The sequence below is a fragment of the Suncus etruscus genome, chromosome 7 (assembly GCF_024139225.1).
Source record: "Suncus etruscus isolate mSunEtr1 chromosome 7, mSunEtr1.pri.cur, whole genome shotgun sequence".
Classification (NCBI taxonomy): Eukaryota; Metazoa; Chordata; class Mammalia; order Eulipotyphla; family Soricidae; genus Suncus; species Suncus etruscus.
This window is the reverse complement of record NC_064854.1, coordinates 12971887-12998559: the sequence shown is the minus strand read 5'-3', so window position 1 is coordinate 12998559 and position 26673 is coordinate 12971887. Positions and strand designations below refer to the sequence as shown.

At 49.3% G+C, this 26673-nt stretch overlaps 1 protein-coding gene across 1 annotated transcript; it reads left to right on the top strand.

The window, feature by feature from the left end:
- The first annotated feature begins 12810 nt into the window (after window positions 1-12810).
- P2RY1 (purinergic receptor P2Y1) lies at window positions 12811-16584 on the top strand. The gene is made up of 2 exons (XM_049776272.1): window positions 12811-14411; window positions 16405-16584. The coding sequence occupies exon 1, from the start codon at window positions 13242-13244 to the stop codon at window positions 14370-14372; it is 1131 nt and encodes a 376-aa protein (XP_049632229.1). The 5' UTR covers window positions 12811-13241; the 3' UTR covers window positions 14373-14411; window positions 16405-16584.
- The last annotated feature ends 10089 nt before the right edge of the window (window positions 16585-26673 follow it).

The following is a 26673-nucleotide window of genomic DNA, read 5'->3' as shown; positions in this document are numbered from 1 at the left end:
GCAGGCTGTGTTTCCCTTTAATCATTTTATATCAGGCCCTGGGCATCAGGGAGGGCTTGATTGGTAATGAAATGAGAAACAAAGTCAGATCAAGTTCCACAGCCAGAAGAGACCCATCACCGAGCCCTGCCAAGGCCATCCTGGGAGAGCCAGTTCTGAAGCATCAAAGTAACTGAGACAGTGACCCAGTGAGCAGACACTGCCAGGGCAGAGGGACAAACGTGGGTGGCAATGAGGGGAAACCTGGCCTCGGAGTTTCCAGCATCTAAAGTCACTTTGTTTAACCCCAGTTAAAAATAGAACCGTGACTAAGCCCTGCTTGCTTGGGCTGTTATCTGTGTGGCCAGGATCTCAGAGCTCCCGGAACCAGGCATCCTGCAGAGGAGGTCTAGAACTCAGCTGGGACAGAGAAGGGGACAGAAGTGTCACCATGGTGCTTTCTGTGGGAAATCTGCAAGGACATATCCCCTGTCCCTGCTGAGCTGGACACTGCCCTTCTTGGGTCATCTCTCCAGGACTCCGCAGAGCATCCAACAGCTGGACATCCCCTGGGCAGCCCCACCTGGAGGCTCAGGTCTGTCTGGGGCTTCTCAGCATCACCCCGGGTATCTCCTTCTCCTTCAAATTCTTCTTCCTCTTCCTCCTTCTCCTTCTCCTCCTCCTTCTTATTCTTTTTCCTCCTTCTAATTCTCCCTCCTCATCCTCTTCCTTCTTCTTATTCTTCTTCCTCTTCCTCATTCTTCCTCTCCCCCTCCTCCTTCCAATTTTTCTCCTTCTCCATCCTTTTCTTCTTCTTCCTTCTCCTCCTCCTCCTCTAATGAACAGGAACTTCCTCTAGAAAAAATAAACACAGTGGGAAGATAACAAGAGCTTTGATGATTAGTGTCTAATTCATGACCTTTATGGGAAGGTCCCTTTGAACAGAAAGGAGGTGAAGTGGGTCCAACAGTTGTGTCTTCCAGGAGTAGTCACTGAGCCCAGCTCCCTCCAGACCACAGAGCCCAGCAGAAGTGTGGAGGATCAATGGGTCTGTTAAAGGCTGAGGGAGGTCCTAGGATACACTGGGCAACTGCAGTGGACTTACTTTCCTCCATGCCCCTTGGGCACTTTTTCTGACTCCCACTGGGTGACATGGTACAGAGGGTCGCCAGCTCCTCCCCTGGGCCATGGCACAGCACTTTCTGGACTCCCCACTACATTTGGTCCAGGATCCAGTCACCTCTGTGGGTGATGCACAACATCTGTTGCACCAGTTCCTGCCAGGCTGAGTATAGGACAAGTATGTATTTCTGACTGATCCTTGACACACACTGTTGCCTTGTGGCACTGCCACTACTTGCACACTTGGACACAGTCAATGCCACGACCTGAGATAATAAACACACAGCCAGGCATGGGAAAAGGCTTCTTCCTGTTCTGAACCTGGGGATCTTAGCAAGTGGCTGTCAGACACAGACAGGAAGAACCTTCCTGCCTTCCTTCTGAAGGTCCTTGACTACCCATAAGAGGAGGCACCAGAGAGAAGAATTTTCTGGGAATTGATACCTGGATGCTGTGGTTATTCCCATCTTCCTCAGCGTGAGCTCCATCCCTTGATACTTTGGAGGCCAAAATGCTGTTAGGGCCATATGCTAGTAGGTTAGCTATCAGACCCTGCAATCCTGCAAGGAACAAATCACTGGGACTCAGTGCATCTGTGCCAAGGTGACCAGCTAACTCATGAAACTAAGCCCTCTCTGTGAGAGAAGCACTTATTTGTGGTTGGAGCTTCTCTTCCTTACTTGCCCCACTAGAACAAGTTGTGGCTCTGTCCTCCAGGGCTCTCGTATATCTCCCTGCAGGGAAGGCTCATGTGAGTGAGGGTCAGGAGAGGGATTTTGGGAAGCCCAGCTTGCCCATACATTGGGCATGTGTCTGACCACCATCTGCAGGCAGCAGTCTTGTGGGCCTCATACCATTGGATTAGAACAGACAAACCCACCTTTCCCCACAAGAGCCGGGAGACAATGTTCCTACTGGTGAAGACATGACAGGCATGAGCTGATGCAGCCAGAGTCAGGCAGGTGGAATTGAGGACCCTCTGCTGAGCAGAGTGGGTTCACTTAGGGCTGCAAACATGGGCTAGTCCCCTTCCAAAACTGCAAACACCAGCTACTCCTGCCAACTGAGCAGCGAGCTGAGAGAACCAAGGTCACAGCCAGTGTCAGGAGAAAAAAATCAGTGTGGACAGGCTCAGAAGCTGATCCACTCCAGAAGGTAGATCCCAGGAGCAGACGGGCTCTGCAGACAGAGCCCCATGAAGAACTGCAAATATCTCAGCAGAAATAAGGATGAGTTGCTCTGGGACACAGGCTGGTCTGTCCCATCTCTCTTCTCTTATCCACCTTGCATGTGCCCTTGCACAATCATCCTGGATGAAGCATCGATCAGAGATGGGCAGTGGGGAGGGCACTGATTAGGTAACAGTGTCCACCTTCTGGCCAGCTGACCCAGTGCTGTTTGTATTGGGAAAATAAGACCCAATTCTTTCTTGGGGCTTTTGAGCTGCTCTCAGCACTAAGTATAACACCTGCTCCTACATATATGTGTAGAGTGATGACCCCATGCTGGGCGCTTGGGTGCTTCTTCTGCTTCTCAGAAACCCTGCCTGGCCCTGTGGACAGCGGCCCCTTGGCCTCCTCATCCATCTTCCCACTCAACTGGCTCATTGGCAGAAGCTGTACAAATAATCATAGCACTCAGAAATAACACCTTGGTCAAAAACGTGCCTTACAATGCCTCATTAAATGTTCCCTGGGGAATAATAACTTAATTTCTCATATGATGTTGGAACAATGTATTCTTCATGGGGGACTGCCAGCCAGTTGTTTTTAGTTTTATTTGGAAATTATAGGTATTAGCTATTTCAGGAAGCCGCGTCTTTGTCCACAAAAGGCTCTGGGCAGTTTCTGAAAGAATCATAAAGGCAACACTGTTGGAGGTTTCAAAATGGACTCTGGATGCTGCATTAATCCATTGTGCTGCTAACAGCTAAAAAATTAACTTTTTTTTTATTAAGCCCTCCATAGTTTGATTCATCTATGCCAGTAGAGAGAAAGAAAGAAAAAGTTCAATACCAACTTAATAATTAGAATGATTTTGGTGACCTATATTCAGTTTTACTTTTCCTGTTTTGCATTTGTGGCACCAAAGTTAGAAGAGACAGAAAAACATCTAAAGATGAATTTCATTTTCAAGTGAATTCTGTAAGCATGACACATCGAGTTTGAATGATGCCATGAGTAACATAGGTCAGAGAAGCACTGAGGGAAGAGCCTTTGCTGACAGGAGCATAGTGGTGGACAATGTGTCCCCCCATTTTATCAAGCACCATGATCTATACACTATTGATGCCACTTCCTGCACACATTGTTTCCTGCAACTCCTGCCACCCAAGACCCAGGGAGAAATCACCCCTTCTCCATGTACTTTCAGTTCTAGGGACCAACTCTCCAATTTTATTGCCTTCTGCTCCCCACTGTTTCCTTCTATCCTGCAGGTGAAAACCACTAATCAGGGTCTGTTTCTCTCAACATGATGTTCTCCAGATCCATCCATGTGGTGGGACATCGAGTGGCGATGTGCCTGACACTCAGACCAGGAGAAAGTGGACAATAGCTTGTACCCCATTTTGGTTGTTGGTTGTTTCTCCAAGTCTTTCATCACTCAAATAATGCAATTCAGAGAGAGAGAGAGTGCAGAGAAAGGTGCATATAGCTGATGTGTATTGGGCCAGGCTGGGGGGCTTGGGCCTCCTATCCTGCTGGCTCTCCCCTGGACTCCTCCTGGGCACCCCTGATATAACTGTCAGGCTTCCCTTTTTATACATAAGCCCATTGACAGTTACAGGGCTGTGTACATTTACAGGGTGCAGTTTCATTTATACAGTAATACTATCCCCCCTTTTGTTTGATAAAAAATAACTTAATAGATAATATACAAAAATAAAAGTTCCAGGTAACTCCAATCTGGAAACTTATCTTCAAGCATTATTCTTGTTTAGTTCTAAGTAAGTCTGATATGGAGGGTTATCTCAGCAGACAGTGGAGAGAATTTAGAAAGAAAACAGAGACTCCCAATATAAGTTCTTATCACAAAGTTAAATTCAAAATATCATTTCCCTCATTTGTTAGATACAGTGAGAAAATAATAATCATCTCTCAAAAGGAAAAGGTTTTGTTGACTTCTGTCTGAAGTCAGCTACCAACTGGTGCCTCTGAGACAGGCTCTATTTCTGCAGTCAGAACAGAAGTGTGGTAACCAGCCTAGCATCACCTTGGGCAGGGACTCATTGGAATCCACATCATGGCTGAACAAAGTGCCTGGCATTGCCTGATGTCAGCACCATCTGAACCTGGTTTTTCTATGTGCAAGTCCACATGTGCCTGTGTGAATGTAAATGTGTTAGTGTGTCTGAGTATAAGTGTGTGTGGATATGTGCAGGAATGTGCAGGGAATTGCAAACATACCACACTGCTTCCTCAGTAGACTGTCGATCTTCCTTTAATCCTTTTCTTCCAGAAAGGACGTTCCTCCTCTCTGCTCTTCGTATTGCTCATTTCTCTACTTGTGCCTGTGGCTGGTTTGGATTTTGAGGGAGGCTCCCTACATGGCTGCAGAACAAGTTTCATCCTCTCCTATTGGCCAGAAGGCCACATATCCTCAGTTTCCCCTTGTGGCACTGGACACTGCCTTCCCACTTCAAGTGCGACAAAGATTTTCAACTGAATGAAGATTGGACTTCCTTATTTGTTTAACTTTCTATGTTTACTGTTGTTTTTCTGGCCACACCCGGCTATATTCAGGGCTTACTCCTTTCTCTGAGCTCAGGAATCACTCCTGGGCTCAAGGAACCATATGGGATGCAGGGAATAGAGTCCAGGTGGACCGCTTGCAAGGCAAACACCCCACCTGTTGTACTATCCGAACTTTCTATATTTTTATGGAAAGTCACTTTCTCTAATTACTTTATTTTCTAAATTTTGGGGTTTGTTTTTTTGTTTGTTTTTTTTGTTTGGTGGAGGCACACCTGGTGGCACTCAGAAAAAAATCCTGCACTCAGAGATAACTCCTGGCAGGTTTTGAGGACCAGACGGGATGCTGAAAATCTAACTCAGGTTTGAACCCACATGCAAGGCACACAACCTATCCTTTGTGCTATCATTCCAGCCCCATTTTTTCCTAATTTCTATTCACAAACTGAACTGTAACTTTTCCCAGCATTTGCTCATCAGGTAACTCATTAGTTATCACAATGTCTGCTGACCAGAGGTTGCAGTGTCCCCATGGGCTCCTCCTCCTGCTGTCCTTTCATCCATCAGCCTCCTGAGCTCCCTCCTTCCCAGATTCCTTCCCTATCCACCCTATATGCCCATCTGCTCATCACAACCCCCAGCAGGTTGGTTTCTGCATGTTGCTTTTCTGAGGCTGCCTGAAATCTCCCAACATAAAGGCAGTTTAACTAGGTAGCTGATAATTCTGCAGGATTCTTGAAATGTGTTTCTCCTCCAGCTCTGGGTATTCTGGGTAATGCCAATGATGTTTCAGCCTTATATCTCTGAAGGATCCTTTCCACCTCAGCTACTGTTCTTTGCATCTTTTCTTCTTAAGATTTAGAAGGATGGGCTTTGAATGTTTTTTTTATGTTTTATACTGCTCATTCTCTGGTCTCGGTCCCTCTCCCTTGCTCACTCTCTTGTTCTTTCTCTCTGGGAATGAGAAAGAACCTAATTTTCTTCTATCTCTTATACACACTGTTTGTGTCTTGGAGCTGAGTGTTCTGAGGGTATCGTGCACCCCATGCTTCCTTTGAGCTGATCTTTCTCCTCCGGGATCACATCTCAGACACTACAATTGTTCCACTGGGGCTCTCATGCTGCCCTGGCATTTCCCATGTTGGCCTGCATGTCTGATTTAGTGGCTTATTTGTGAGCTCGTTTAGACCACCCGGGCAGATTTTGGTGTCATGAATGGCGCCCCAGGTCTGTGTCCTGAACCTCCCCCCCCCCCGGGGGCCCCAAGCTCTATTTGTCTGCAGACAAAATTCCTTTCAGATAAAGTCTCTGCTGTGAACCCCGAGGCTCTTTCTCTGGGCCAGATTTAAAAGTCAATATTTACAATTCTTCTTTGGGGCTGGGGATTAGAAGGATTATTTCGATGGTCTAGAGAAGAATTTGGAGAGGGTAGCGGGGTCTGCATGCTGCCAGGCTAGGACCACACCAAGGGTTCTTCCAAAATCATCTGTCAAGTTCAGGTCTAAAGCAGCATCTTATTCAGCCATGTCTGGAACATAATGAAGAAATGGAAGAAAATGACTCACAGCAGCAGCCTGAAGCCCATCTGCAGACCCACAGGATCTAGGTTCCAGGACTCAACTTTCTTTTGGGCCTGGTGTTAGAAAACAAGGATCCCTGGAAAATAGATGATCTCTGAAAAATAATCTCCAATATTTGGAGCCTTCACTGATATGCGGGAGCCATATTGGTATTGAAATGCTAATGTCCATTTTAAAATACTCCAGACCTTAAATGTGAATTGAGAATGGCAAAAAATTGGTCAGTAGGGACCTTACCCTATTTTTGAGCACCTGTCAACTTTATCTACCTTAAAACACTGCTTCAGGGCCTCTCTAAAGGGTGACAGCCCTTTCTGCCTCCCTGGGGGCTGGAGACGCTGTGATTCTGGGACTGTACCAATGAGAAAAGCAGAGCTAGACTGAGAACAGTCCCGTCCCTATATCCCTTCAGATTCCTCTGTTGGCTCATCTTCCAAACTACTTTAATCAGGCACAGAACAAAGTGGGGGGGGGGGGCTCCACAGGAGATAGAGAGACCCTGAAACACTGTTTTAAGGTAGATGCAGTTAACAGGGGCTCAAAAATAGGGTAAGGTCCCCACTGACCAATTTTTTGCCATTCGCAATTCACATTTAAGAGCTGGAGTATTTTAAAATGAACATAAGCATTTCAATACTAATATGGCTCCCACATATCAGTGAAGGCTCCAAATATTGGAGATTATTTTTCAGAGACCATCTACTTTCCAGAATTACCAGGTGAGAAAATTGAGGAACAAAGGAAGGCAAAAAAAAAAATAAATGTCTTACTGATGACTTTGTTCTCATAAATACCAGTAAGTTGGTGTCAACCAAAGAGAAGAATTTGATGCACCAGATTCTTTCTTCATAGGCACCCCCACCTCTGTGCCCCTGCTCTGCCCTGCCATCTCCTGCACTCCCCACCCTTCTCTCCTCTTCCCTACTCTCTCCCTATACTCCCCCTACACTTTCCCTTTCCTACTAAACTCTCCCCTGGCCTTTACTGTTATCCCCTTCCTTCCCTACTCTCTCCTGCTCCCCCTGCCCTCCCTGTTCCTCTCCCCCATCCTTCCTCCCCTGCCCTTAGCCTGCTCCAGGGTTCAGGTCACTGAATAGAATCAGAATCTCCTGTAACTGCAGCTCCTGGGAACAGCATGAGGGAGTTAAGGGCATCTGCTGGCAGCATAATGTCATCACCATGGCTGCCCTGTCTGTACCCACTTTCTCCTGGATTCTTGTCTGGGAGCCAAATTCAATTTCTCTGCTCCGAAGTTCATGTCAAATCCTCATTTCCAGGGATCAAGGGCTGTAGATGAATTAGCCCCCAAATTAATCCCTGAAGTCCTGCAGTGCAGTAAGTCTGAGACGGACTGAGCCCAGAGAGCTTGTAGGGTCAGTTCTGTCCCCTGCGTCCATTCTCTTTCATCCTTAGTGCCTGGCTCAGCTCTGACTTTGCCCTGGTGCCTTGACATCTTGCCTGGCTCTGTGTATTTGTCCCAACAGCCTGGCTGGTGGCTCCTGGCCCCATAACCTGACATCTGTAGACACTGCCTGTCTTCCCTGCCCTGCTGTTCCCCTGTCTTAGCTACTCAGGCTCCTTCTCAGTGTCCTCTGCGCCCAGCCACCAGCCCTCTCCTGACACAGATGAGAAATGCATGTGAACTAAAGGTTCTGCATGGCCCAGCCTGGCTCTGTGCCCCGACTTCTCAATACCCCAGACCCCTGCTGACCTCTGAGTCTCTGCCCATCTTCCATGAGTAGGCCATGTGCAGCCACATTGTCCTAATCAGTCAACCAGGAAATGATGCCAGGCTGGGTGTAGTTAGACTAGGTCCAGTGCCTGGAGAAACAAGGCGACCAAGGGGAAAAGGGTACATGGAGGAGAGGAAGGAAGTCAGACCCCAATCCCTTATACCAAGACTGTGAACTCTCCCCGCCCCCCCCCAGCACTAGCCATGATGGTGTTTTTTTTCTGAAGGGGGGGTACATCCAGCTTGGGATTTATTCTTGGCTTTGCACTCAGGAATCAGAACAGGAGGGGATCAGGGACCCCTAGTTGGCCACACACAGAGCTCACATGTGAGACCCCCAGCTAGCAACTCTGAAGCCGAAAGGGCATCATGGGGTTATAGTCAGGGACTTGCAGTCACACAAGAGCTTAGTGGGGGTAAGGCCATGAACACATCTTAGGTGCCCCTCTGAGCCCTCAGGGCTGACCCTGGGAGCAGTGGACGCTAGTCAGGGGCCAAAAACTGTGCTCAATTCCGGTCAGACATGCGTGCTACAGGAAGTGTCCCGTGCTGCCCAACTCTGGACCCAACCCGTGTGTGTGTGTGTGTGTGTATGTGTGTGTGTGTGTGTGTGTGTGTGTGTGTGTGTGTGTGTGTGTGTGTGTAGGTACAGGGGCACAAGTCTCTCTAGGAGAGATAGGAACTCTGCACTTGAGAAGGGACTTCCTTGAGGGTCCAGCAGGACCAGGGTGCTACAACCAGCACAAAGGGATGCTTTATCTCTTGTTCCAGAAGCCAGCCTTGATGAAAGAAATGGGGGCTCATGTCACCAGTTGGAGCCAACCATGGACTGACACCAGTGCAGATCATGAGGTCGTGTGCCTGTCCTCTATCCGGACTAGCTCAGTCACTGCAGCGGGTGTGTCCCTGGAGTCTCCCAATTCTACTGCCTATACCTTGCCTGTCATTCCCCATCCTTCCCCTTCTTCTCTCTCCTGGAGTAGCATACTGGTCCTGTTACATCCCCACTGTGCTCCTTAATGAAATGAAGTTCACAAGCCAGTGATTGGCTCTGAACATGTGCATGATCAATGGGCTCGGCTGGGCCCTGGATGGCCCTCTCCATCCCTCACCTTTCTCTCCTTCCTCTGCCTTTCCATGCCCTCCTCTTGCTCCTCTGTCTTCCTCACTCTTCTTAGGCTGGCTGAAAGATCCTGGACCAGCCCCCTCCTGAGAAGTGGCTCAGAATATATCACCTCCTAGTAGCTGATCTCAGGAGACACTTGGATCCACCCCTCACCCCAGACCAAGATTTCAAGGGTCTCATTCTGCACTTTCATTCATTTGGGTGAGCAGAGAGCTCAAGGATCATGCACCACAGAGACCACAGACAGGGGGATATGGATCCAAACAAGGGATGGGATAGGATTTGTAGGACAGAAAATCAGAGAGGGGAGAGAAAGCCTGAGTGAGAATCCACTAGAAGAACAAGGAGAGCTGAGGCAGGAAGGTTCATGGGGCACAAGACCACCTGCCTGAGCACAAAGAGGGTGGCCTCAGACTTGAAGGAAAGCTTGCAGCAAAGTGTCCTCACTCTTTCTGCACCACTTTCACTACAGGTCAGCACTGGGGAAACCTGTCCCTAGCTTTGCTAGCACTACATTCAGAGTTTTAGTGTTCCCAGACACCCCTCTGTTCCTGTGCACACACACCCCTACACTCCTATCTGCAGACTTGTGCTCCCTTCATCCCACCCCAGTTCTGCCAGCCTTCACCTTCTGGGAACACTTCAGGGCCTGCACCTCCTTTTTCCTATTTTCCTTCAGGGTCCATGACAGCAAAGAACACAATTCAAACCTTCCAACACTCGGCTTCGACTGTGGCCTCTCTGTGACTGGAAGGACAAGAAGTGTCTGTGGGTCCCTGGAGGAGGACGTTGAGGTTAATGTTGCAGAGACTGTTTCAGAGGCTGAGCTATAGAGATCTGGCCTCCTCATACTTAGCTGCCCTTTTCAAATCAGATGTAAGTTGCTGCTTTTCCTTAAAAAGCCTAAGCAGTCAAAGAGAACGAATGAGAATGTTCTGTGACTATCAGCACCTCCAGGATCCAGAGCGAACTTTCTTGGTAGAAATTCCAGGAATCCGCCTTCCCATGTCCAGACTGCCAAGGCCACGGAAGTGGATTTTCCTGTCTCTGCATTGCATCATACTCAAAGAAGTCAGGGGTGTAGATTTTAGGGTCAAGCGTGTACTGTGTGATGTGTAGAAGTTGCTCCACCTCTCTATGTCTTCTTAGTCTGATCCCAGAAGTCAGGGAGTGGTTGTTGCAGCTATCACAGGACACTGTGACCCTGCAAAGAACAGAGCTGAGTGAAATGGCATGCTGGTCATTATGGCCAGGTTTTCAGGGCACCCCTATGCTCAGCTCTCTATGATGGCTGCTTGGTTGGAGTCCAGCAAATTGCCTCATGAATTAGAAACAAAACAGATGAATACAAGAAGACTGAGCCAAGACCCTTCAGGCTCCGTGTTTTCAGCAGTCACCCTTCTGCTCTGACATGCAATGTCTCTACTATTCTTCTATTCTGATGTGCGATTTCTCTGATATTTTTTTCTTCTTTCCCTCCTTCAGTCTCACTCAGGTTCTCCAAGTAAAAAGCCAACATGACCCACAGTAGCTAATACCTGTGAGTACCAACACTGAAGCCCAATCTTCCTTGAAATACAGCGTGGGGCCAGAGAGGTTCTGCTGCTGCTGCTGCATGAAAATGCTTGCCTGCTGCTGGAAAATGCTTGCCTGGAACTCTGGCACCTCGGGTCCCTTGCAAGAGTGACTCTTAAATGCAGAGCAAGAAGTAAGGCCTGAGCACTGCCAGGAGTGGCCTCAAACAAAGAACAACTATAATGGGACTCATGGTTTATATATGCGGCCGAGCAGGCTGAAGGTAAAAGCAAAATCTTTAGAGGCCAGCACTAAACACAGAGGCACAGAGGCCAAGGACACACCCAGGCTGCACTACAGCCACACCCCACTCTGTGTATCTGTGAGGGCACCTGAGGAGCCTGCCCAAGGTGCTGGGATGGATCCTGGGCCTCTCCTATGCAGCCTAGGAGGCACCTCCCATGCCCCCACTCCTGGCCCTGCCTCCTTCTAAAAGGTCTGTGGGGCACTTAGGATGACTCTCTCCTCCATTCGAACAGAAGTGTCACGGGTGCTGGAAGTACTTAATGGTAGCTGCACTAAGCTTTCATTTCCAACAACAGACAGGAGTTAATGCATCGCCTGCCTCCGTTAGCGGACTGCCGAGGAAGTTGCATTGTGCTTATGCTGCACAGAATACACTCAGAATACTAGAAACCTGTCAGGAAAAAAAAAAGTGAGAAATCATAAAATTCAACTTTGCTTTGACAGATAAGGGAGCCAGGGAGGGAGGCTCGAGGTTCAATTCAGATATAGTTTTTCTCAAGTGGAGATACTTTAGTAATTGCATGCCCTAGGCAGAAGATACTCACAGTCAGTCAGGTTTTTGGGACTTCTGTCCTTCTGTTCATAGGCTCCTTGGGAGGCAGTGAGTTTAAAATCCCTTCCCTCCCTGTGTGCTAGCCAAAGTAGTTTCCCTCTGAGCCCAGCCACTGGACAGCTCTCATGTACAAATAAATAGTCCTGGTCATCAGCGACCATCCAGGTAGGTGCTTGTTCTGGGCAGCCCTGAGACCTGCCCACCAGCGCTGCCCACCCAGATCCAGCTTCCAGTTAAACTTTCTCAGCACAAATTTGAACTGTGTGGCTGGAACGTGGATGCTCCAGGCAGCGATAAAGCAGGCAGGGGACTCTGTCTGGTTTATCCGAGAGAGACCCAGTTCATTTACCCCCAGAACCCCTCCCCCCATCTCTGCTGATCCTTCCCAGCATCTCTGAACTGCGCCCTTGGGGCGGCCCAGGAGTGATTCCTGGGACCCCCCCCCCATTACCTCTGGGAAGGGTCCCCTAGGAATGCATAAGAAGAAATGCATGCAATGGGGGTTCTTGGGGGAAGGATTAAGTAGCCGAGTATTTGGGCAGGCCACTTCCTAGTACAATGGCGAGGGCAGTTGGAGTAAAAGGGGCGGGTTGGCACGGCCCAGGTTACGCCCTGAATGCAACCAGCGCCCTCCCCTGCCAGATGCCCGATAAGGCTGGAGTCTCTTCCGCTTGCCCCAGAGCGGGAGTTTTCTAGTCCTTTCCTGCCTCTGACCTCCACTGGACCAACCGAGGCAGGGCCAGGGCGGGCGGTGCGCGAAAATCCCTTTCCTCTACCTCCCACCCCACTCTACTTTCAGGCCCCGCGGGCGCACCATTGGCAGGATCAAGGCCCATCATCGCCATCAAGAGGCGAACCAGGGTGGGCGGGTGCCTCCACTGGGTACCTCCTCAGGCCTGCCAGAATCCCAGCCAGCAAGTCACACCCCGGGGCTGGCTGGCTGCCGGTTCCAAGGCTTGGGTTCTGGGGCGCAGTGTCTGCAGAGCCACACACACACACACACACACACACACACACACACACACACACACACACACACACACACACACACACACACACACACCAAACCCGGCCAGCAAGCAGTGCGCACAGATCAGCAGAGCAGAACACATTTGCAGAAGGGCTGCTTGCTGGTGGGGGACCTCCCGCCAGCCTGTTGGGGAGCAGACACGCCCCGGCTCCCCTCCGCGCCGCGCACGGACCCGCCCGTGCCCAGACTCCGCCCTCGCAGCCAGACTCGGAACCGGGTCCCCTCCGGCGCGCGCGGACAGCCAGCGCGCGCCACGAGCTTGGAGAGGACGGTCCTGGACCTAGAGGCCACGCGCCCTCCTTCTAGGGCTCCACTGGGGCTGAGCGCAGTGGACACGGCCGGGCCGGACAGGACCATGATCCAGAGGAGCTGATTTTGGTGGAGAAGGAGAGCTGGGGGAAAAGTGGGGTGAGTGCAGACAGACCCTGCACGGAGCCCAGAAAGTTGTCGGTGGGGCTGCCCGGGTGCGCGGGGAAGGAGAGTCCATGGCCCGCAGCGGCCGTGCGGTGGGCGAGGGGGAGACCCGCCGCGCTCGCTTCCAATGCGCCCTGCGCTGGGCACCGTCTTCTCCGCCTTTGCCCAGCGCCTGAACCCTCGGAGCAGAGCATGGCCGAGGCAGTGCCGTGGCCCTCGGACCCCAACGCCACCGAAGCCGGCTTCCTAGCCGGCGTGGGCTCGCCCTGGACCAACGACACCTCCTCGGTGGTGGCCACCGCAGCCACCAGCGCGCCCTTCCGTTGCGCGCTGACCAAGACGGGTTTCCAGTTCTACTATCTGCCCGCCGTGTACATCCTGGTGTTCATCGTGGGCTTCGTGGGCAACAGCGTGGCCATCTGGATGTTCGTCTTCCACATGAAACCCTGGAGCGGCATCTCCGTGTACATGTTCAACTTGGCCCTGGCCGACTTTCTCTACGTCCTCACGCTGCCCGCGCTCATCTTCTACTATTTCAACAAGACCGACTGGATCTTGGGCGACGCCATGTGCAAGCTGCAACGCTTCATCTTCCACCTGAACCTCTACGGCAGCATCCTCTTCCTCACCTGCATCAGTGCGCACCGTTACAGCGGCGTGGTGCGCCCGCTGCAGTCGCTGGGCCGCCAGCAGAAGAAGAGCGCGGTGTATGTCAGCGTGTTGGTGTGGTTGGTGGTGGCCGCTGCCATCTCGCCCATCCTCTTCTACTCGGGCACTGGGGTTCGCAAGAACCGCACCATGGCCTGCTATGACACCGCTGCAGACGACTACCTGCGTAGCTACTTCGTGTACAGTCTGTGCACCACCGTGGCCATGTTCTGCGTGCCCCTGGTGCTTATCCTGGTCTGCTATGGCCTCATCGTGCGCGCTCTCATCTACAAGGACTTGGATAACTCGCCACTGCGACGCAAATCCATATACCTGGTCATCATCGTGCTGGCCGTCTTCGCCGTGTCCTACATCCCTTACCATGTCATGAAGACCATGAACCTGAGAGCCCGCCTGGACTTCCAGACCCCGGAGATGTGCGCCTTCAATGACAGGGTTTATGCCACCTACCAGGTGACCCGAGGGCTGGCCAGCCTTAACAGTTGTGTGGATCCCATCCTTTACTTCCTGGCCGGGGACACCTTCCGAAGGAGACTCTCCCGGGCCACCAGGAAGGCCTCCCGGAAGAGCGAGGCCAATCTGCAGTCCAAGAGCGAGGACATGACCCTCAACATTCTGTCCGACTTCAAGCAGAATGGAGACACGAGCTTGTGAAGTCCTAGGACACTTTTACTCCGCCCAGGCTCAGCCAAGGTAGGGAGCAGGCCCAGTCCTTCCCCGCCCTCCTTTTGGGTTTCTGGTCAGGGTGCAGAAGTAGAGGGGAGTGCAGGAGGAGGTGCAGGAGTCGGTGTTCAGTGTTGGGGTTTGGCTTGCAGGGCAGATGCAGCACAGAAGTATATACTTCATAAACACAGGTTTTGTCACCTGCCTCTTGGAGGGTAGAAGCTGGCACACAGGAAGATTGGAGCTATTTGGACGTTGATGCTTCCTCTAGTATTAGCAATTAAAGTTTGCAGCCTGCCTTGTGTTTTTGTTTGTTTGCTTATTGATAGTCGGCCATGGGTGACGAGGATGTGTTGCCTTTCCACATTCTCCCAAATGGCAAATGGTTGTCAGCTCCCCAACGGGGATTTGCTTTGGGTCCTGTGAGCACACAGGTAGTAGCCGGCTGAAGCTCTTTGGAGAATGAATAGAAAAGAAAAGTTGAATGAGATAAGTTTCATTTCCCCATTGCTGTAGAGCTTCGCACCTGAACCTGTGGGAAAGTGTAAAGAGTGGGAAGGTCTTAGGGGAGAGGGTTTATCTGACCATTATGTGCACCGCAAGGCAGTGCCATACTTCCGGGTGCCTCTCACCCTCTGTGCCAGCCCTGGGAGTGAGTTTCTTTCTCCCTCTGATTCTCATTTCCTCGGGGGGAAAAGAGCCCCAACAGCACAGAGTGAGAGGCTAGCTCATGGTGGCCTTTGGCATGGGCTGCACTCAATTGCTCTCAGGCCACACGAGAGGGGAGGAAGTGGTTGCACTTTACACTAAGCACCCAATTCATGGGCTCACAGTGCTTCTCTGCAGGGAATCATTACTGACTCCTAGGTGCTGGTGTGTGGTGCAGTCAGAGGGGGTGCCTGTGGGGTCAGAAAAGAGGCAAGTCCATGGGTGGGGGAACTCGAGAGAGTGATCCTAAGCTGGAGACCCACCCTGAGCAACGGAGTGTGCAGTCTGTTCAGTCTGCTAAGCGCCGGCCCTCCTGGAATATTTTATTTCTCTGCTGCCTGGCAGGAATGAGAGCTGTAAAACACTTGAGCTTGAATTGCAGCTTTCAATGCAGATGGGACTTTTATTTCAGCCCAGACACACTCAAGTTCTGTGAGTGTCGTAACCTGATGCACGCGTGCCAGCAGATAAACTCAGCTCCAGCGGCATTTCTCTTAGGTCGCTGGGCTTGAGGCAGCAGTGGCTACCTCTGCAACTGGGGGAGCTACCGGGCGCAGCTGGCTTTGCCAGCACCATGAACAGGAGCTGCTCTGAGACGGAGGCAGGGTTTCAGTCAGTCCTGCCCTGCCCATTCAGATCCCTGCTCCTCTGAGCTGTGCCCCCCCCCAGACAAGACAAGGAGCATCCCCTAAAGCAGGAACACCCCAGTATGTGAAAAGTCACCCCTGGGCAGCTCCTTCTTTTCCCACCTCCACTTCCTCCTCTGAGGATGGAACAGGCTGGCAGGGTCTCATGGGGAGGGGCTGAGAGTGCTAACTGCCACAGGACAAGGTCTCCTGCCTGCCTACCTGACTGTCCAAGGGACAGTTGTTTTTCCTACCTGAGCTTCATCCCAGGGACTCTAAGACTGTGCTCCATTTTTTTTTCTAGGCTTCCCCTTTATTTCATTAGGAAACTCCATTCCAGGGTCTGAGAGATTACACAGGGTAAAGAGCTGTGCTGGCCTGGCACGTGGCCAAACTGGGTTTGATGCCCGGAATAGGTAAGGTGCACTGAACATTGCCAGCTGTGATCCCTCTGCACTGCCAGGAGTGATCCCTGAGTGCAGAGCTGGGAATGAGCCCTGAGCGTAGAGCTAGAAGTCAGCCCTGAGCACTGAGCCAGGAGTAACCAGGACGGAGCCCTGAGTACAGAGCCAGAAGCAAGCCCTGAGCATCACTGTGTGGCCCCCAAACTAGAAAAGAGGTTCTTACAGTAAGCAGAGACCCGTCTAGGGCCCTTCCTGCCTCACCATCTTTCTTGCTCTTCCTTCCAGGTCTCTGCTCATTGTGGGGTGGATGCTGGCCAGAACGTCTACCCCGAGTGGTTGCCTCTTTAGCTTCAGACCCCCAGAGTGGCCCTTGGTCCCTCCCCCATGCAGTGTCCCCATGGCAGCGAGGAAGAAGAGACAGGCCGGGCTTGAACTCCAGAACCACATGGTCACATGGATACTGGAACAGGTCCCTGCTGTGGGACTGGGGCAAGCTGGCTTGTCCTTCCACCTGGAAATCTGCTGAGTTGGCAAGAACCACCCGAGAAACAAAAGCAGGGGGTAAGGCTCAGCAGGAGCACTGGGGTTAGAGTCTGAACTCTGCACTCTGCAGCTGTGGAATGCTGAGCCTCCTCTGGGCAATGTCCTGGTATAAAGGCCGGTTGGCACTAAGAACCAGAGCCTGCCTGACACATGCAGAGATGCCCACAACCTGCAGCATGTACATCTGAGCAGTGTCTCCTCCAGATTGGACAGTGTCTGTGTGGTGTGCAGGTTTCTGGTATGGCTGAGGACATCTGCTCTGATTTTTGGCTTGTCGCAGCACTGTCCTGCCTCTGTGAACAGAAACATCAGTACTCATGGCTGTCAGGTTGGGGACACAGAGCACCTGTGTCCAGAGGTTTGCAAGCATCACCTTGCTGGGCAGACCGGAAATATTATGATACTATTTATTGATGAAGTCACAGCCCTTTGATTGTATAAACTGAGTTTGGAAGATCAGATGTGCCCAATGTAAATTATATTTATTGTCATGTATACACAATTGTGTGACCCTGGTGTTATTTTACATGATAATGCATACTTACAGAGTATTAGGAAGCTTTTCAACTACCTGTATCTTACAGTATTTGAAAGCAGAATTTTCTTTTTAAATGTAAATAAGACTCTCTGAGGAAGGCAAGGGGTTTATTTTCCTGGAAATATTTTCGCATGTGTTTTTTTTATTTGGAGGCTCTTCCCTTCTAGAGAGCACGTGGTGTCCATCCTTACAAGATACAAGTGACCGTGTGTGGGGTGTGTGTGTGTGTGTGTGTGTGTGTGTGTGTGTGTGTGTGGTACATTTTCCCCAAAGCAGAGACAGTCAGTGCTACTGTTCTGGGACTTTGCCCCTCAGTGCCACCAACCAGAGACATGTCCAGAGACTGATGCTTGTCCTAACCAAGAGTCTCTCCTGCTTCAGCCCTGCACTGGGACATGGAACTCAAGGACAGAGCAAGAAGTTTTCTCCACACTCCCTCTTGCCTGGGCCACTCTGAGCCTCAGCGGTGAGGGCGACTTCATTCAATTTTGGTCTGGGAGCTAGAGGTTCCGTGCGCCATCTCCCAGTTACAGATTCATATTCCATGATGGCGCTCCACGCTCCAGCATCAAGTTCCAGCTCTATGCTCCAACTTCAAGCTCTAGCTCTCTGCTCCATATTCCAACTCTATGCTCCAACTTCATGCTTCAGCTCTATGCTCCAGTTCTATCCTCCAGCTCGACGCTTTTGGCTTTACAATCCAGCTCCACTCTCTAGTTCTATGTCCCAGCTTCAGCTCCCAGCTCCACACTCTTCTGTGACTTGCCCCGTGCTTTGTGTATTTGCAACTGTATTGCCCTGTGAAATAGTGATCTCTGTCTGCTGTCCTGTCACTTTTAGATTCTGTTGTCTGCCCTCTCCTACATGCCAAGGCAGATTCTTATGAAGGCAAATATAGGTTGTGTATATATGATTTGTGAACTTGAGCTCAGGGGTGTCTGAGTACGTTGGCGGAAATGTTTATTTTCTCTTAACTGTGATTTTACTGTCAGCAATCGAGTTAGAATCCTCACAGTCTTCTATTACTGATGGTGCCATCATGCAGGTGCCCTGGAGACAGTCCTGGGCTTGGGAGCTTTCTCTCAGGTTTGTTTAGATCAGTGGTAGCTCGACAGTCACAGATTGTAAGCTGTGTCCTACATGAGAGGAGTGTACATTTTCTGTGAGTGTGCTTGCAGTTGGGTACTCTGTGTGTGTTAGGCATGCACCCAGTCCTGTGTGTGCTATTTATAACAGCCAAGCTTTGACATACCATGGTCACTAGAATTAAAGCTGACAAAGTCCAAATAAAGCAATGACCTGCGCTTCTGTGTTATTATTAGGTCCTACACACGTGTCCCCAAATGTCAGGACTTGCTGGATGTCCAGCTGGCTGCCCGCGGGCATATCAAATGGTCTTGGGTGCCTCTGTGCCAGGATGCCTGGGTGGTAAAGGGCAGAAAAAGAGGAAAACCCTGGTGCAGGATCCTTGACTAGGTCATCCTCTTTTGATGATGCATTTTTATAGAAACGTGACCCAAATTTCAGAGAAACAGGTAAACACACTGTTTGCACCCAGATGAAAGCATGGCACTTGACCTTCTGGGGTTCATGTTCATAAGCATCTTTCCTTCTGTCTGTCCCCAACTTCCTAGTGTGCATGAGAGCACTCTGTCACTGACTTTATGTCTGTTTCTATGTGTCTTTGTGTATCTGTTTCTGTCTGTGTGTCTGTGTGTTTCCATGTGTGTGTTTCTGTATGTCTGTTTCTTTGTGCCTCTTTGTGTTTATCTGTTTTTGTGTCTGCTTCTATGTGCCTATGCCTGTGCATTTCTGCGTTTGTCTATTTCTGGGTGTTTCTACATGTCTGTCTCCGTGTGTGTCGATTTTTTTATGTGTCTGTGTAGTCTCTGTATGCCTCTGTGTGTGTTTGTGTGTCTGCTGATATGCCTGTGTGTCTCTGAGTCTGGCTGTCTATGTTTATGTGTCTATGAGTGTATGTGTCCGTGAGTCTGTATCTGTGTGTCTGAGTCTATGTCTGAGTATCTGTGAGTCTGTGTGTCTGTGTCTATGTGTCTGTGAGTATGCTTCTATGAGTCTGTGTCTGTATGTGCGTGTGAGTCTGTGCCTATCTGTATATGCCTGTGTGAGTCTGTATGTGTATGTGTGAGTTTTCTCTGCAGTGTGGCAGGTACATTGGAGATGGCTCTCCCCTGGTTACTCCCCTAACCCCTCTGGCAGGTTCCTGCTGGCTAAGGAATGGATATCCAGGGGTAAGAAGTTGCATGTTTCTGCCACCCCCTGCTCCTTCCTCTGAGCAAAGCCCTCCCTTCCCATGCCTTCCTGCATTGTGAGCTGGACCTGCAGCATGCATCCAACTCCCAGAGCAGTTTGCAGAAATGTCATCTGTGCACGCTGGGGGCCACCTCATTTTAGCCCCAGCCTTCTCTCCTGAAACCTTCTCCCTACGCCTTAGACAAATAAGTGGTGCCCTGCATGATCGGCTGGGCAGCAGAGGGCAGAGCAGCCATGGTTTGGGCATCGGAAGAACACCACGGCCACTGCTTCTCACGTCATTTTGCAAGGTGACCTTTCTCAGCTGCCCCGGGGGACTGCCCTCCAAGTTGGTGACGTCTGTGCTTGGAGCCAGCTCAGCCGAGCAGCTGATGGGCACTGCAGGCCTGGGCATGGACACGGGAGCCAACTGCCCTGAGCACCAGAAAGGAGGAAGTATTTGTGTGAAGGTGGCCCCTGGAGGAGGTCATCACAGCCCCAGGACTGGAATGTTCCAGTCTCATTCCTCTGGCACGCTGAGAGTGGGGAGGTCCGTTCCCAGGTGAAGATAGCATGGATGAAGGCCCCCACTTCAGATAGTACCCCATGCCACAGAAGGCAGCGAGCTCTGAGGGTACCTCGCCAATGTGTTGCAAACATAGGGCATGGCAGTGAGAACCTGTGCAGGCTTATCTTAGATCCCCTCTTGCTTACACTCACATTTGTTTACATTCACGCTCACACATTTATTCTCATGCTCACGCGCATGTTTATACAGCCATGCTCCTACACACCCTCACAGTTGTGTACATTGATTCTACCTCATGATCACACTCAGGAGTACTCACCCTTATACCGTGTACATTTATATTTATGAACACAATCATACCTCCAAGCTCACACATATGTTCATGTTCATTCATTGATGCTCATGTGCATGTTCTGCTTGCATTCATGCTCAGCCATGCCCTCACTCATCCCAGGCTTGTTTACCTTCACATGCTATCCTCACACTCTTACTTTCCCACACTCATTCACACACCCTGATGTCACACTCACACACGTTCACTCATTCACACACAAACTTCTCCTATTCACTCTCATCCTCAGGTTCACACTTACAGGGATCTGATTTCTGCTGAGACCTGAGTCAAAGAGTGAAGGAGCAGGAGCCGATGAGAGGGCAGGGGACAGCTCTGCATGTGGCTGACCCTGGTTGGATCCCTGACACCTCACATGGTCCTCTGAGCCCTGTCAGGAGTGTTTCTTGAGTACAGAAGTGAGTCCTGAGTGTCACTGGTTGTGATCCCACCTACCTGCCCCCAAAGTGAGAGAGTCAGGACTAGAGATATTCCATGGATTACAGCACTTGCCTTGCAAGAACCCACCTTAATTCAATGCCCAGAGCACACAGTCTCCAAACCCTGCTGGATGCAACCTTGGAGGCCCCTGCACAGCTGGGAGGGTCTGAAATGGATTCTTGCACCTCAGGGCTTGGCAGCCTCACTGCTGAGCCCTGTGCTGACCACAAGCCTGTTGCCTGACTATCTCCAAGATGGCCCCAGTGCCTAAGGCTGCATGGGAGACAGGACGGGGGCTGGTATTACAGGGAAGGAAAATGCAGGATGGGTAGGTGTCACTGGGCACAGATCGGGTTAGGGCCCTAGTGCTCATCACTGCAACCAGCCCAGGGAGAGGTAAATGGAGATTGAGCCAGAGGAGGGTGGGGTGAGCCCACTGGTAAGACATGAGGCATCCATGTCCCCCACACAGCACCCAGGCAGGGCAAGGCAGGGCAGAACAGGGCAGGGGATGACTGTGCAAGTCATGGCTGGGTGAAAGCTCAGCTGTGGGAGAGTCCTTGTCCCCGAATCTGAGGAAAGCAACTGGGGTCAGCATTAGGCCTGGTCTCTGAGTGGAAGACAGAGGGACAGAGAGTAGACAGGAGGAAGGGCCAGCAAGAGGGAAGGAGCAGAGCGAAATCGATGAATTAGATCTCTTTTAGATCCAATTTTTGGTCTGAGGCTGTTTATGCCATTAAAGGCCCCATATGAGGCAAATCAGAGAGAAAAACTTTGCATATCACAACATAACAAATAGCTGGCATCTAGAATAGACAAAGAGTGCTCAGTGCCAGAAATATCTGCACAAGTGCGCACAGAGCCTGATGACAGGGGCTGGTGTGCTTGAGAGGATATGACAGGCGGGAGCTGTCAGTCCAGGAAAGGAGCAAGGAGGGCAAGTGATGGGCCATGGGGTGTAGTCTTGGGATTAAGTGAAGACAGTTTCTCTCGAAGCACAGCTCTGGGATGTGGGTCACAGGGAACGACAGCTATGCTCTTCTCCACCACCACCACCACCACCCAGTGTGAAGCAAGAAGGTCCTTAGAGTTGTGATGGGAACTAGGAGCATCTTGGCTGGTCAGATGAGAACAAGGGTTTGAGCAGTGGAGAGGAGCAGACAGAGAACAGAGCTGGGACATGGGCACAAAGAGGAAGAAGCTCAACAGGGTCCACAAGCTACAGGTCATCCAGGACTAATCTGACACTAGGTTTTACTCCATGTGTCAATTATTTATTTTAATATAAATTGTTTCCATGGCTCCTTGCCCTTCTCTTCATGACTGATACTGCCATCCTCTTCCTCCTCACTATGATGTCACCATCACTACTGTCCTCCTCACTATGATGTCACTGTCATCACTGTCCTCACTCTGGGATGTCGTTGTCCCTGTGATTACTGAGGTTCCCTGCATGCCTGGCTGTGATGCTTGCAGAGGACCACTTGCTCCTGGACTCACTCTAGCACAAGCTTTGCAAGTGGGGGCCTTGGGTCAATCCTAGGCAACATGTCTCTCTCTTCTAGCACCATTTTACGAGTCACTCCTGAGTGCCATTAGATGTGGCCTCCCAAATCATAAACAAGCAAAAAGCTATATATAAGATCTTACCACTGAGCCAGGTTTCTCTTGTTAGATTTTTTTAAATACCCATTTGGTCCTACTAATATTTTTATTTAAAATGTTCCTTCAGTAAACATGCATTTCAGCTCTGGAAAAAATAATTGAAATAGCAGTAGTAGGACTTTTTAACTCCTTATAAATATATGATTTTTTTTACTTGTATGGCCTATATTTTTACCATGGGATATATCCAAATATTCTCCTTGATACATCATAAGAATAAGTATATTAGAAATAAAGATAATGAATAAGACAACTAATTCTTCATTTTATTCCTTCAAGTATTTCATTTATTTATTGAGAGAAAATAGCTCAGGTAAGATGATAGAGGATCCTAATTAGATAAAGCAACAGGACTGAGGGAATTCCTCATCCCCATCAGCTATGGAAATTTCCCACATTGCACTTGGCTCTGTACCACCTCTTAGAAGCCAGCAAGACACTTCAAGTTGGCCTCTGCCATGAAAAGGCTCCTCACAGACCTGTCTCTTTTAGTTATTTTCATTTTGGAACCTTGGTGGGTATTCTTAAAAAAAAATAAACTTTAAAAATGTCTTATAGAGACCGAAGCAGTGTCACAAGCAGTAGGGCTCTTGCCTTGCATGCCCTAACCTAGGATGGACTGCAGTTCAATCCTTTGGCATCCCATATGGTCTTCCAAGCCAGGAGCGATTTCTGAGCACATAGCCAGGAGTAACCCCTAAGCATCACTGGGTGTGGCCAAAATAACTAACTAACTAATAAAAAAAATAAATAAAAATGCCTTACAATTCCACTTTGCCTTTCAACAAGGGCAGAACTTTGTTTTTCAGGAAAAATGTAAAATTTTACAATTCCCAAATCTATAGCACATAAGAAAACCTTAACTGATATTTGGTGTCCTTTAGAAAAATCGATTACTTTTCTGATTATGACTATCTTGAAAAGTTCATGATTCTTGGGAGGAGATCAATGCATTTTCTTGACAATACAGTGATTTGTTAAATATATGGACATTCTTACGAATTTTCTTCAAAAATAAAGAAAATTTTCTTTGATATTTTTCAGAATGATTTTTTCCAAAGGCTAATATTTTTATTTTTTTAATATTTAATATTTTTATTTTTTTACACTAAATGAAGAATAGCCAAGATCAGCAAAGTACATACATGGCTTGGAGAAGAGAATGGACTGGAAACCCCAGTAAGCAGCGAGTAACCTCTGGACCCTCCTCCATCAGGGCCGGACAGGAAGTGGAACAACTTTTCCCAGCCGGAAGTGCCAATCAACTACACACTTTTGTACTTTCTGGCTTCCTTATTTGCTTTCGTGTAAAAATGACTTCTTGAAATCATGTGCATGAGAAACTATCATGAGCAATATTGTAAATCATGGAACCTCAACTTCTCCAAAATAGTTTTGTTTTTTTTTTTTAATGATAAAACAGGGCAAGAGCAATAGTGCAACTGGTAGAGGTTTTGCCTTGCACCAGCTGACCCTAGTTCAAATTCCAGCTTCCCCCAAATCAGGGATCCCAACTAACAGAGCTGTGGAGAGTGGGCTACAGAGACTCCCTAAGAGTGCTATGAAGAGTGGGGCACAGAGACTCCCCCAACAGTGCACTCACAGTTTAGCTCCACAGATGCCTTGATCCTGAACAATGGGTTGGGGGCTTCCTGACTGCTGCCCAGCCAAGATCTGCCAAAGCAGCTCCAGCCAAATGGATTTGCCCTGCACTGCAGGGGGCAGAGCAGGGAGGCTAGAAGGAGATAGGAGTCAAGTTAGCTGAGCTGAGTGGAGCAGAGGTCATGTCCTGCCTACTTATTTGAAAGGCCTGGGGGCCAAGCCGGAAGTGATGGGCGTAGCTTGTTTCATTATTTAACCCTCCAGACCTCACCCCTGCAGTGACTCTTACCGTCCTCACAGAGAAATGTTTTCCTTTAGGAAGAAAAGTACAAACCATGCTGTACTTTTCATTTCCTTTTAGTGTTGCTGGGAAAAATCTAGGATCTTATGTGCCGACAAGCCCTCCACTTCCATCCTCCTCTCCTTATGCATCCCTCTGGGTCAACACTCCCCTTCCTGAATGCCACCTGCTGTCTGAGAAGTCACACTCCAGACCACTCTAGGGAGTGCCCTGCCCACCCTCAGTGTCTGGCTCCTGGTTCAAGATCCCACCAGAGAGAGGACATAGTTGGGAAACTATCTCTAGTTTGGTAAGAATGTGCTTTTCTCCCACACATCTCTAAAGGACCAGCATTCACTGTGCCTGGTATCTGGAGTGGCTGAGCATTCTCCTCCAGGACAGTGCAGGAATGGGCTGAACAATATAGCAATAGGGAGGACACTTCTCCTGCAAAGCACCCAACGTGGATTCGATTCCTGCTACCACATAGGGTCCCCAAACCTGAGCACAGCAGAAGGGGTTTCGGAGTAGGCAGAAGTGATTCCTGGGCACAGAGCAGTGAGTCCAGAGTGCAGAGCCAGGAGTAAGCCCTGAACACAGAGCCAGGAGTGAGCAAACTTCTGATTAAAGATGCAATCGAAGGGAGAATTAATGGGAAGAACAGATGAGGGTCTTTATTTAAGTCTAGGACAGAAGCTGTAACAATCACAACTGTAATTTTTGAAAGTCAAAGATTTCCCCTTTCTCTTAAAAATTCCCAACTCAAGGACTTTTAGTGTAGAAGTGTGAAGGCATGATTAGTGCCAGGCTCTTGAGTTAATTGATGGTTTAGATGATTGATTCGTTCCTTCATTCATTCTGCAATTACACAGCTAATGCTGTTTTGGATACTGTTCAGAAAAAATAGGTTATTATATGTTATATTTTGTGCATACTTCATTATATGGGGGCTGAGAGAGCATAGCAGGACAGTACAGTTGTCTTGCACACAGCAAACCCAGGTCCAATATCCGGAACTGCATATGGTTCCAAGTACCACAAGGAGTGAGCACAGAGGCAGGAGTAAGCCTTGGGCACAGCCAGAAATGGCCCCCAAAGGGCAACCAAAATCAATAAGAAGTTAAAAATATGGAGTCAGGGGCCGGAGAGATAGCATAGCGGTGTTTGCCTTGCAAGCAGCCAACCCAGGACCTAAGGTGTTTGGTTTGAATCCCAGCTATCTACTATGGTTCCTTGAGTCCCTCAAGGAATGAATCCTAAATGCAGAGCCAGAGTAATTCCTGAGCATCTCTGGGTGTGTTCCAGAAACAAACAAAAAAAATTTTTTTTCAGCCTCATAGATGAAACCACAAGAAACTCGGAGCAGGCTGGTAGGATGCTCAGTGGTCAGTGCCAATGTCCAGTGTGTGCGGCCACTGTGCCTCCTGCCTGCCCCTTCTCAGAGGGCACAGCCAGGCAACACCATCTGGACCCACTCAGAGGTCACAGCAGGCTCATGGCTGACATCTGAGTAGCAGCAGGCACAGGACAAAACCAAGTCAGTGTCACAGCCAAGTTCAAGCACCTTAAAAGGGAATGTTTTTCCCCAACCCCAGGTCTTAACTTTTCCACACTCTGTAATTTTCTCCAGCGAACAGACACTTTCGATGGCACTTTTCACAGCGTTGAAGGAAGCTTTTCAGCACCCATCACTCGACTCCGCCCTCCCCAGGAGAATGCCTGCCCCCTGCGCCCACCGAGATGGAGAGCAGAGGAACAGGATGCACACAAATGCACACAGTCATAGTCTGTGCAACAGACATGCATTGGCACAGTCATCCTCCTATGTACAAACATATACAGAACCACACTCATCGCTGCTACTGTGGAGGTGTGTTACATGTTACATGACACATGAGCACCAATAGACATATGACTAATAGTATATATATTCTGTCATGTTGCACATAGGAATACATATACTGTACATAGTCAGAAATAATGTATGAATAATTATAGGCATATTTCAGCTCAAGTGTGAATAATATATAATTCATATCCTTTAGTATATCCATGCTCTTAGTGATACATATGCTGCATTGCATTACAGATTCTGCATGACAGGTGCATGAAACAGTTGTATGATCAGTTACATGTCGTTTTTATTTGTACCTTGTAAAAGGTGCGCCTATACATTACTTACACATTTTTACAGTCTTAACAATATGTATCCATGGTACTAGTGAAAAGCCCCTTGCTATTATTTATATATATTTGATGCATTATTTATACATTTCATTAAATGTATGCATTGTTAGCTATATGTATTATTTTTGTTTGGTTTTGTTTGGTTTGGGGGCCACATCCAGCAAGGCCCAAGAGTTACTCCTATC

Excerpts from the sequence above, each read along its gene's own strand:
- P2RY1 (XM_049776272.1), top strand. The coding sequence starts at position 13,242 with ATGGCCGAGGCAGTGCCGTGGCCCTCGGACCCCAACGCCACCGAAGCC.